Genomic DNA, 13,009 nt, shown 5'->3' on the forward strand with positions numbered 1-13,009 from the left:
TTACAGTAAACATCTCGCAACTTTGAATCGTGGTATTACCGAAGTTCTTAGATATCGTTCACATTTAGTATCTACAGCTCTCCGAAAATTGTTCTGATCAGCCTAAATTGAATTTGATCCGGGTTAGATTAGTTAGACAAGATTGGTAAGTTACGTCAGTTTGACATGGGTTGGGTCGGTTAGATAACTTTTGATCACTTATACCAATGCAGTACATGGTTTAAAATTAGCTAGATTAATCACGTGACTTAATATTTCAAAATTTGATTTTGTAAATTTAATTCCATTTGTAAATTAATAATAATTTTGCCTTTCCACAGATTGAATGAAACGGTTGTTTGATCCTTTCACAAATTCCTTTGCACGTTGTTATAGTTGCTATGGACGTTGACCCTTTTCATCTCTTAACTCTTTAGAAATATTAATGAACAAGCTATCAAGATATTATTAAAACAGAAGCTGAGAAAATTTTTTCTGTGTTTTAATATACGAAATGTATTTTCAAAGTCACTTTTTGGAATATATTGGTTTTTCTCACTGACATCGAACATTTCAATTAATAACGAAGCAATAACCACTTTCAATCCTTATTTTTCAAAAATCAGTTTACTACTATTACTATTCATGTATTTCTTTTCTAACGAATGATTTAAAAATCCCCATCACATCCAATTCCAAATTCCAACATTAATTAAAAAACTGTCGTTCGAAAATGTTTTAAAAATAACGAATTCGATTCCTCGATTTTATACTTCGATCCTTAACATCGCCCATTATTTATTCGTAGGTTAGAAGAATATGCGGCGCGTTGAAAATGGCCGTGTTGAATTCGTGGGAATGACAGTTGGTAGGGAACCATTGAATAGTTAAGTACTAAGTGTTAGTAAACGTTAAGTACAGAGCAGTGTATCGGGGAATACGTATTACGTATCGGGTTCTACGTTTCCAAACCCCTCCCCCCTCGCTATCTCGTCTGGATATCACATTTAAATGGCACTTATTTACCCGATGGCTAAAGTGACAAGTCCTGTTACTGCTGCGGTGAAGAACACGCCGTTCTCGTTTCCTTTGGACCCTCTCTAAAGCTTCGCTTCCTGCCGCTATTATCCTCCTGTTCACTCTTCCCGATGGGTTTCCGTTTTCCTATAGCTGCTCCACTTGCAAATCGCGGTTGGACCAGGGAAATTGAATTAGATTTAACGCTCATAATTGTCCACCGATGGCCGTCCCTCTTTAGTTAATAGTTTCTATCTTATAAGACGGCCAGATTGATGGAGAATAATCGTGAAAGTGCTGAATGCCGATGAATAGAGAATTACGTTCGAGTCGTTTCATCATAATATTTTAATTCGTATACACATCAATATTATTTTAATGTATATTGAAAACTTCTTTATCAAATATATTTGATTAATCATGCAACATTGTGTTATAATCATTTTGCATTTGAAAAATTATGGACAATATATCATCTCATCTTATCAATTTATTTTTATCCAAATTGGTGAAATATCTCGAGTTCTACGATAAAGGAATTGAAATCTTTTAATTGTATTTTAATACGCTAATAGTATTTAATTATGCAGATAATTAATTTTGCTAAAAAAAAACACTTGTCGCTTTTTAATAATAATAAAAACAAACGTTTGAGATCAATTAATCAATTTTTTTTCTCGATGTTGAAATTATCCATTTGTGTTTCCTCTTGAAAATATCAAAAGCTGTTCATCCCTTCGAGTATTCCTCCTCAATCCAATCCTATAAAGTTATATATCTCCGATTCCTTCTTAATCTGACGCAGCAACTATTGTTCTTCGTTCCCGCCTTCGCGATACATATCACAGAGGCAAGCTACGAGACAAATGAACCGGAAGTTCATTAAAATCAACGGCGATAAGCGGCCCATGCTAATTGCATATTGATAATTCCCCGGCCAGGGCTTTAAGGATCTTTGCATAAATCTCCACGGCCAAGTCCCGGACCGTTCCTGCCCGCGTCGCCGTATTTCAGGATCAAATTCGACGGAGATAAAATATATTCGCAGCGCGGCAGGGGGTGGCGATAAATCAGGCAATAAATGAAAGCCCAACGAAGCGAGGGAGGCCAGATAAAAAGAAAATAGGGTAGGGAGAAGAAAGTGGTGGAAGGAGGTCGGTCCTCATTATTTCTAAAAGCGTTCCATAGGCAGTCGCTCACCGGCTGGGAGGGATGTTTTGCGGTGGTATATCAACCCACTCTGCCCCGGATGCTTGACAACTGCGAATCGTCGCCGAGGGCGTGTATTTTGAAAATGAAATTTCCATTATTATCGAACAATGATCCATCTTCATCCTTTTGGCTTTGATGTCGGAATTAAATATCCTTTCTTCGTATTGATATACGAAAGTTAAAGATCGTTTTCTGGATGAATGAAATTTTACAAGGAGAAAAGTATTAATGATCACTTTTTTTAGTTTTAATGTCTGTATCTGTATTTATTGCTCAGAAAACTTAGGAATTTTAATTGTGTATTTGATTGTTTTAGTGTTCATCTTCTATGTTTAAAACTATCGAACCATCTTTCTGGAACTCTGTTAAAGTCTATCAAATTCCATTACAAATTGAAATTATCCTTTCGTTATGTTCATTGTTAAAAGATTTAACTTTGAAAATTTTTAAGAATTTCTTCGACCATTTCCTGATATTCTATTAAATATTCGAAGCATATTTTAAAATTTTCTCCATATATAGATATCACTTATAAGTCAGTCAATTAAAAGAAAAAGAAGGAAATAGCAAGTTATTCGAACGTTGTAAAAGAAATCCATATAATGACTGTAAAACTGTCAGTCATATAAAATCCAAAATCCGTTCCAAAATTCAACTCATCTAAGATTCACCAAGATTTTGTCTTCGCAATCACGTAATCTTTGCATAACCACGGGTTTAAATCCCAAAAACAAGATCCCGTAGACGATCGATTAACGCGAACTCGCTGGACTTTAACTTTCAACTAACCTGTATCAAGTCGAAGCTTCTTCTCGAGCTTCGACATAATCTTTTCGACAAGCTCGAGCTTATCCGGGGACACAAGTAAGAGGAAAGCTCATGACTTTCATAAGTCTTTGTACGTCTTCCCCGTGTGGAAAGGCAGCCACGCGTACGACGTCGCAACTTGTTAAAATTCCATCCCGATTTCGGGTCCAGAAAGAGGGGAACCGAAAAGAAACCGTTGCCAGCCGGCCGGATAATCTCACGGCACGGATTATTGGGCACGTTCCGCGGCAACTTCCTTTCCGTTTGCCTCCGATAAACCAATAAACTCTAACTTCATTTAAGAGTAAAACCTTACGAGCTCTGCTCGACTTGCACGCTGATTTTTGCTCGCTCCAAGACCAACCTTCCCGTCTCGACGAGCCGATTAAAAGTTTCCCATGTAAAGAACTTTTGTATCCATCAGTTGTATAGGCAATGTTCACGTCGATTAAATTGGGCAACGATTATTATCAAGATCCCGTTATACTTTCTTACTTATTGCACAATATATTTTCGGGCTGCGTTGTAAATCTTTGCCAAGGTTTTGATTTCGAATGAGGGGTTGAAAGAGGGAACGAGAAGGGCGTGGGGAGCTCGATTGGGTAAAACGAGTCGAGAACGGCGAATGTTCAATGGAAATAATTGATCTTTGAAAGTTTTGATTGATCGGTAACTTGATCAGTTTTATTGGGTTTCGCTTAATTTCTTGCTTTGTGATATGGAGTTGCTCGAGTTATTCGAAGACCGATGAAAGTCTCTGTTTGCGGCGACGTTCGATTTCAACGACGGAGATACGATGTTCGTTGTAATGAATTGGAGATGATTGATGTTTTGTCGCTTTTTTCTTTCTTTTAGCTAGCTCCATTATTTTCATAGATTTTATAGTTCATTGAATTATTACAGAAAGTTGCAAGTAATATCTGGCCATAGTACACTTATAACTTGTATTTCTGCATACTATTGGTAATTCAAATAAAAGTTGTTTCCATATTTTGAAATTCTTGAATGAAAATTTGTGAACTATATATAATCAGAGTTTATAACCAACACCCAATGTGAATCAAGATGCACAAGTAAAGATATAAAAATACAAAATTTCTCGTGAAAAAACATTCGTACATTAAATCTCATAATGCCTGTATTCATTCGTTTCTTCCATATCTTCATCGATAAACGTTATTCTTTCTTCTTTTTTCTCACACCGTTTTAAATGTTCACGTGTTTAATACAATAATCAATTTGACGTAAAACCACGGGCTCGTTTCCGCAGGGATAGAATTCTCCTCTCTGAAGAAAAGAACGATATTGGCTGTTAAAAGTTGATCCGATTCCCGATTAAAGAATGTTCTTCGTGGTTTCGTTTGAATATCGTACAGATATGTCTTAACTATTTTTCGAACGTTTCTTCTCGTCGCACTTGAGCCTGGTTTTCGTTCCGGAAACCAAATTCCTCGAACGATATTCCCTGGAAAACGGAGCGCAGAACAATCGAGGACGTTATCTCGCGGAAAATCTTGCCTCATCGAAGTGGTACCAGATGAGAATGGTTGATTCGACCTCCTCCCTCGTCGGCTCGAAGAGACAGTTTCAAGAACCGCGAGTCCTCTGCAAAACCCGATTCGTCGTCTGCACGGTCTGCAGTTCATTGCGGTGCATGAATAAAACCGTTCTCCGCGAACGGCTCTCTCCAATTTTGCAATAAAATTTTACAGTTTTTCCCCAGAACTTTACGTAACTTTTTATCGAGAGTTTTCGTTGAAATTTCGTTATCTCTTCTCTTTCTTCCGCCGGGAAGGAATTTGGCATGGATTAAAATATTTAATCGATATTTCGTTCGTATCCGAGATTTGTACTCGTAGCAGCTTTCTTTTGTGTCGATTATGTAGATTAGGTTACCTCTTGTTAGGGGTTAGATTGCGCCTTATCTGGCTACTAAACCGGGAAGGAATTGAGGTTATGTTGCTTCTGACGCCATCTTGTTTAGTTATATAATTGCCATGAGTTGCAAATAGATGCAAATCAAAATGGAACAATGTTATCTCTGTTATTTTACGTACTTGCTCTTTATCTATGTTTTATCGTCTCGCGTATATGCCAGGTTTACGTAACCTAGTTTGAAACTGACAATTGTAGGTTGTAATACAAAATTATATAAATTTATCTGAATTTCGAATTGAATTCTGTACGATCGATAATGAAATGATAAAATATAAGATAAAATGACGAAGCTTTTTAATATTTTAGATACGAAAATAAATAAAATAGAATAAATCTGTTTAACAAGCCAATAAAGCGCTTCAATCGGCTTAAAGCGATAATAAAATTTCAGGAAAAGCTTCGTTTCAGGGAAAGAGGAAAGAAATTGGTAAGGAAGAAATTCTTGCACGCAAGCGTCGACGAAAAAGTGACGAAGGAAAGCTTTGCCAATTAGGGAAGAACCTTGTTTTCTTTCCCTTTTTTTCTCTCTCTCTCTCTCTCTCTCTCTCTCTATCTTTCTCCATCCCACGAAATATTCTGACTAACGACCACAGTGTCTAATAGACACTGATGCTGACAAGAAAAATAACACGAACACTCGAATCCATCGAGCATTGGATCACCTTTTAAGTAGGAGAGACTTTTTCGAAATACCGGTGTGGTTTTAAGGGATGGCCAGGATTGATGAGAAGAGTTGAGAAAACATTCTAGAGAATGGATAGTCTTAAGACGTTGTAATTTTCAGAGGATCTTTAATTTTCTTTAACGACAAAGCGAACGTTCAAAGTGTGTTTAAACCTTGTAAACGAAGTCGAATTCAATGTATATCTCAGATAAAATGAAAAGATGTCTTTGAGACGCTGTGTAATTGGTAATAAGTATAAAGAAGTGGCTGTAATTTTATTTCGTAATTCAAAGGAATGCTTGGTTTCATAAAATTGTTTAACAGCTATCACGAGTAAAATTTCATTTCATCATTCTTTAATAATAAATCGTCGAATACTTATATATTGAATATATTGAAATACTTTGATAAATCATGAAACATCCAATTCTTTAATATCGTATACAACGATATCGCGAAAATAATATCGCTAATAATATTTTTATATAAAAATTTATTTCTCTTTCCCTTTTTTATTTATAATTTAATTCTACAGCTACAACTGTGTACGTGTTATTAATATACATTTTCCATCTAGAAAAATTTCCTTTGAAGAAGAGGAGGAAAACGAATTTCACTGTAATCCGAAGATGAACTTTTCAATTAACTGTGATGAAATATTACTCGTGAACTTTCAATATACGCCCATACAACTTGATTGTCAGAATTGTCACGTTATCGATTCTTAATATTATTTATCTCTCAACAATATCGTTATACCGTGATTGGAAGAACCCGTAACACGAAATAATATGTGATTCGAATGTAAAGAAAGAGAGAAAAAAAAAATAAGAAAAGAGATAAAAATTAGAGAACTGGGAAACGAGAGAATTGGGAAACTGGCAACCGTGGATAGAAAACTAGCAAGGAAATAGGAGTATTTGTTCTGAACCTTCAAGTACTTCGAGATTCCAACCAGCGCAATCAGAGATCGTAACAATGACGTATTATGTCCCGCATTCCTCATTATTCTCTCTCGAAAGCGAGAAAGGGAATCTCTTGTACCTTTTACGGTATCCAGAATCACGGAGCAAAAGCATATCGAGACGAATGCCGTGTATCCACGAATCGATACCATCCTTGTTGCCTCGTGTCTCGAAAATGAATAGTTTATATCCGCATGTAAAAATTATTTCAAATCGTTTATAAAATTCTGAAAATGATCGTAGCACCGTTATATAAATATCATCAGGTATGATAAATATATTCATGATTATGCAATTTACACTGCATTATTTCTGAAGGTGACGAGTGAGAAAAATATTCGATTAAGTAATTCATTTCCACCATTTCTTTGTTACTATTGATATTTTTTAAAATCGTCGCGATTTCATATAATGCAATGTGTTAAATTATTGTATTTGTAAATTTTTTCCATCTTTAAGATAATTTTTCTCTTAAATAATATGAAATATTATTGAATATATCGTCGTTCTTCCACGACGTGTATTAAAATATTTTAATATATTTGATACAATCGTAGAAAAAGATATATATATATAATTTTCAAACACCGAGTTCCAATGATATTCAGTCATATCAGAATTTCGGAGTTCCATCATGAATTATGAATTTCGAGTGACTTGAATAACGTTCTTCTACTTCTACCAGCGTAATAATATAGAAGTTGAAATATGCACAATGCCTGAAACGAATTAATCATTACGCTATTTTAAAACATTAATATTTCCTATCTTTATCCCGAATTTTCGAATACATCGATCCTCTTCGCTCCCCACACTTCTAAAATATTTCAAACAATATTAAATCCAAATATTTAATCCCCGTTCACGTAGAATATACGAATAACCTTTTCTAATAAAATAACGTAACGAGCAATTGTTCTTACAAACAATCGAAAGAATAAATAAATTTGGAGACGCGAATAATCCCTCCTCCTCTTTTTTTTTTAACCCTCCATTTCAACAGAAGAAAATCAAATTTCAACGAAAGCACAATTATCAATCGCATCATTATATCGCATCAGCCATCGTCGAGCTATACCGTTTACTTTATTCCGCGACGCGACGCCAAACCCTCCCCCCATTCATCGAACGAGCATTGTCGCCGCGAAATATAACGTGTACACAGATTTACCTTAATCAAGGCCTGTTAATCAACTTGATAACAACTTCCAGGAAACGTGTTTACGAATTCTGGCCGCCACCGCAGCCAATCCCCGGGCGTACGATCATTACCGCATTGTGCGTCGATGAAAGATGCCGCTGCAGCCCCGTTAATTACCCATCCTTTTTGGCACGTAACAGGGATAACCGGAGAAGGAGGGTGTAAAATAATGTCACGATGGAATTTCCCTGCCAAAAATATCATAAGGTGTGGCTGCGTTCAATTAATCCGCCGACTGTTCGAAAAAAAGTATTCATCCACGAATACATATCCGCACGTTTCTTTGCAAATTTTTATTCGCTATCCTCTCTCTCTTTTTCTCTCTCTCTTTCTTTCAATATAATAATGTAATTCCTTTCACATCCTTCTATCATCTAGTCTCATCCTCCTTCGGGGAGTTTGAAATCGACTTCATCATTATTAAAAACGATGCTCGATTCAAGATTTTTTTCATTACGATGTCGTTAACAAATAAGAAACGATCGAACGGCCATTCACGATATTTTGATTATTCGCTTGTTCATTGAATTTCGCGTGACGATTCGAACCAAAGAATTGTTGTAAAATGTTGCGAAATATATACGTACGGATCTTGTTATTTAAATTCGAGCAATGGATTGAAAAGGTCGGTGCTCGCGAGACGCATAAGATCCACGTTTTTATAATTGCGCTGTCTGCAACAATTTCGAAAAAATACGTACAACGGTGCAGAGCGTAGGAGAGGTTCGCGACAGTTGTCTTAATTAACTCGTTACGGAAGAACAGTAACGTGATATTACCACAATTCTGTGATTCTCTTCCTCTTTGCATAATGCACACTGGTGTGTATGTAACGTAATATTTTAACCTTATTGTTCAGCCCTTGTGGCTGAAGGCACAAAGGGATTAAACGGAGCACCATAGCCTTCGCGATTGCAATTAAGCGGAGAAAAATTGTTAGTTCACGAGAAGTGGAAATATTTTATTTCACATCAATTTTCGTAATTTTGATGTAATTTTAATAACATTTCGAAAGCGTCGAACGACACGCTTTTAGTGTAAATTTATCATGGCCGTGATTTTAATTACACGCTTCGAAATATTATACATTTCGGCTTCTCGATAATACGGGATAGAAATGTTAATAGTCCGAATCGAGCTCGGATTTTCCATAAACCTTTGTATCATTTCGATTTAATATAACGTAGTGACTAAATGTAAATGATTGAATTGGAAATATGAAACACTTCTTTGTAATTTTCGTTGCAAATACACTACTTCTCATATTACTAGACGAATAATTATCGAAATAATTTTCAACATATTCTCTGCTTTTTCTTCGACATCTCTCTCATGGATTAAAAACATCTCTCCTGATGTTGAGATTAGTAGCAAGGAATCAAAAGTATAGTTTAGATTACAGAGATTATAAATCTTGCACGTATAAATGTATTATCAATGGTAATTAAAACCAGTTGAGAAATGGAAATGTTAATTCTCTATTTCTCTCTATAATTTCGCCGAAATTGATGTACATCATCTTGCACAATTCCCTTGATAGTCATTAATCCAACTCAAATAGGTCATCTTGCTAAGTAGTTTGCTATCATAAAGCTGTAGTTAATAACCAATCGATAGAGTTAATCGTGTCAGTAATAATTAAGATGGAGGTGTAAACATCATCTTCTATAATATTCAATGGCCCTCCAGTACCTGAAAATTGCAATATATTAGATATATTTCATTTTATTAATTTTCAACGGAGGAATATTCAAACAATGCTTCAACGAATTGTAACGAAATTAATTATTTTAAAAATATTCTTATTTAACTTCACGTGCGTTAACTACTATCGAAAAATTGAAAACTCATCAAAAAGTGTATAATCTCACAGAGAACGTTCCCTTTGAGAACGTTCGATCCCAAAAGAAATGGAATTTTCATTTTTTTTTTTTTTTTTCCTTTCATTTTTCACTTTCGCATTTCCCTAAGCGCGCAAACACGCACACTTATCCTGGTTGAAAAATGATTTTCAATCTTGGCGCGGAATACATACGCGAAATTACAAATGAACTTGTTCATCTCTCGAGATTGAAAGAACTCTGTGTATCAATGTCCTATGTGCGTGAAAGCGTATGCACCGGCCGAAAGGAGATCTACGAAACAGGAGGTGGCCACGTTGATGAATTGAAAATATCGATTCCAAGTCTCAATGGTACGCGCATTGTGCCAGTTAGAATAGAAAACCTGTTGATTTTATGAAGAATGCTTTCGAAAGAATAGCAAATTCGATGGTGCTTCGTTTTCGTCAATTCGGATATTTTGTTATTGGGAAGAAAATATTGAATCGAACGCTATAAGGATTGTACGTTTTATGTTTAGAATCCAATCATTTCTGGTTAATTGATTATTCAGTTATTTGAAATTCAATTATTGAAATGTTCTTTTTTCAAACATTTTCAAGTTTAATGGATATTTATAGATATTTACGATCAAATTAATAATCGTTATCAACTATTTCTTGATAACAGCATTCCACACAGCATTTAAATAAATAAAATGAAATAATGAAACTATTAATTTTAATTCGTTATTTCGTGTGTATCAATATTTCGAATTTTAAATAAAAAGAATAAGAAAATTCTTTTTAAATAAAAAGAATAACAATAAGAAATTAAAAAGTGATAAAATGAATTAATTATCCTCAGACGAAAGTCTCTTGAAACTATGTCTAATTAGAAAGATAATAAATCAAATAAAGTTTTCAAGTAACTAAGTAAATTGTTTGCTCTGAAACTCTATTTTTTTTTTCTCGTAATGCACGTAAAAAAAGAAGTAAATTTATTTATTTGTTTAGAAAGAATTGAATATTAGAATCTGTTCAACAAAAATTTAGTATCAATTAAAGCAAATTAAAGTAAAACTTCCAATCTTGATTCCAAGATATATTTATCACAAGACCTTAAAATAATTTCTTGAACGATCTCATTGTGAAACTGATGAATCGATTTCAACTGATATCGATCTTTTCACCAAGGCGAGATTTCGAGGAACGGAATCGTCCCTCGTTAAAACGACAATCCTATTTATACCTCATCAGTGGGGGAGCGTCATAAAGGAAGATAATAACACCGCAATTTGTACATACATATGCCCGACATAAATTACACGAATTATTCGTTTTCCTTCTTCCTTTTTTTTTTCCTTTTTATTTCCGAGGTGTACTCTCGTTGCAGGTGTCATAATTAACGTGGTGTACCGCAGTCATAATAAAGTATGACAGATGTAATTAACGGCGTCCCTCGTTTCGTGTCCGTTTGAAAAGAGCTGAAAGTAACTCGTTCTTATCCACAACCTCCCTATCCACCCCCTCTATCCATTCTCACCCTCGCTCTCGTTTCGTCGTGTCTACCACGATTTCTCGTCCTCCATTGGGTTCTCTTTGCGGCCATAAATAATTCAGCTGCTCGAGACGTCGTAAAGACATTAACGAAGGTAAAAGCTTTTAAGGACGGGCCCTACGTTCAATCCTGAACTCGTTATGCCTGCTCTTACGATAACTCGGAATCTCGGCCAGTCTCATTGTCCAACGATACACGGCACCCGACGAGGAGCTGTGGTCCATTTCACAAAGTTCATGCAGTTGAACGAAACGTTGTTTTGATACGAGACTTTGTTTTTGAATAAATCAACCACGTGAATATTTCAACATTGCGAGATAATTTGATATGTATTAAAGGTATAAAAGGCATAGAAGAATTTTTTGTTTTGGAAACAAGAAATAATTGAAAAATTGTCGAGTACGTATGGATGAAATTGGTTAATTTTTTGAACAAATGTGGACGAAAAGGGTATTATTTAATATTTGAAAATAAATCGGGAAGAAATAGTAGAATTTTTTAAGCTTTATTTTCATGGAAATAAAATTTGAAAAGTTGTTAAGTACACATGAATTTCAATCATTCTAATTTATACGTTTACACGAGGTGGTTTTGAATGTAAAAATAAATGGTAAAATAAATAAAGCAATAATATTTTTTCCATTGTAGATTATTTTTTCGAGAAAATCATGTTTGTCAAGTACACGAGAATTTAACAATTAAATTATTTTGTTACTAGGTACGAATGGATATTCAAAAATAAGCTAAAAATATAAAATAAAATGTTTTCATTGGAAAAACTTGTTTTGAAGATTGGAAAATTCATCGAGTACACGCATACCTCGATATATACAACTCTTGACTAAACTTATTTTTGAAAAAAAAAAACAAAAATTAAAAAAAAAAAAATTAAACACATTTAAAAATCATTAAATCACTTAATTGTTTTCTCATGAAATAAAAATATTTTTGTGTAATAAAATTTTGTATAGAGAAAATGTAATTAAATATGCATAATATGTTATATGTGAAGTGGTGAAATTTATTTTCATGTAATAATTATTAAATGCGAAGAATGATACGTTTATGTGACGTGAGAGTAAATGAACGAGAAAAGAATGAAAAGAAATTAAATACTAAAATATAACAGTGAAAATAAATTGAAAAAAGAATGTTCGATTCATTCGGAATTTCTTCTTTGCTAAGTAATTATTAAATATTTTTATCTTTTGAAATAATTAAATTTTCTACAAACATGTAAGAAGCAAATTTTTTAAATTTATTTTCCAGACTCAGACCTGCCCAGGTTCGCTGAGGAAATCCAGAACGTGACCGTGAGCAAAGGTCGAGATGCTTTGTTAGCCTGTATAGTGGACAATCTACGAAACTTTAAAGTAAGGAAGAAAGATTATTTAATTTTTCATGTACGATAATTATTTATTAAGATAGTTTCGAGGCTCGATATTTTTTTAATGTTTTCACAATTATGAAGAAATTAATAACAAACGTTTGAATGTAACACAAACTTGAGAGTATTTGAATCGAGAATATTTAATTTGAAGTGTAATTAATGGAATCGCGTAATGTTTTTAAGAAAATGAGACAATTATAGCGTTAAGTTCAGTACGTTCAGTACGTTTTAAGTATCACGTTTAGAGAGCTCTTTTCAGCCATTTTCAGTTTCGAAATTACGGTGCTCCATTTTCACAATAGAAAATTACGCTGAAAGAACGTGACTTGTAAAAACAAGAATAAAATAGTTTCATTATAGTTGTTTCGTTTGTATAACGCGTAGCTTGGGAAGCAATAATTTTCGTTTTATGCGAGCATTTTTTAGATAAAACCGAGCAGAATGGTTAACAGAAAT

At 34.2% G+C, this 13,009-nt stretch overlaps 1 protein-coding gene across 3 annotated transcripts in view; it reads left to right on the plus strand.

The window, feature by feature from the left end:
• LOC100871716 (neurotrimin) overlaps positions 1 to 13,009 on the plus strand; it is a 168,257-nt gene that overhangs the window by 62,798 nt on the left and 92,450 nt on the right. For all 3 annotated transcript variants that reach the window (XM_012494179.3, XM_012494181.3, XM_003698990.4), the window contains exon 3: positions 12,433 to 12,536. In XM_012494179.3, the coding sequence (XP_012349633.1) occupies positions 12,433 to 12,536 (104 nt within the window). The remainder of the gene's footprint in view (positions 1 to 12,432; positions 12,537 to 13,009) is intronic.

This window comes from Apis florea, unplaced genomic scaffold (genome assembly GCF_048593485.1).
Source record: "Apis florea isolate Af1SG1 unplaced genomic scaffold, ASM4859348v1 contig_1484_pilon, whole genome shotgun sequence".
Lineage (NCBI taxonomy): Eukaryota > Metazoa > Arthropoda > Insecta > Hymenoptera > Apidae > Apis > Apis florea.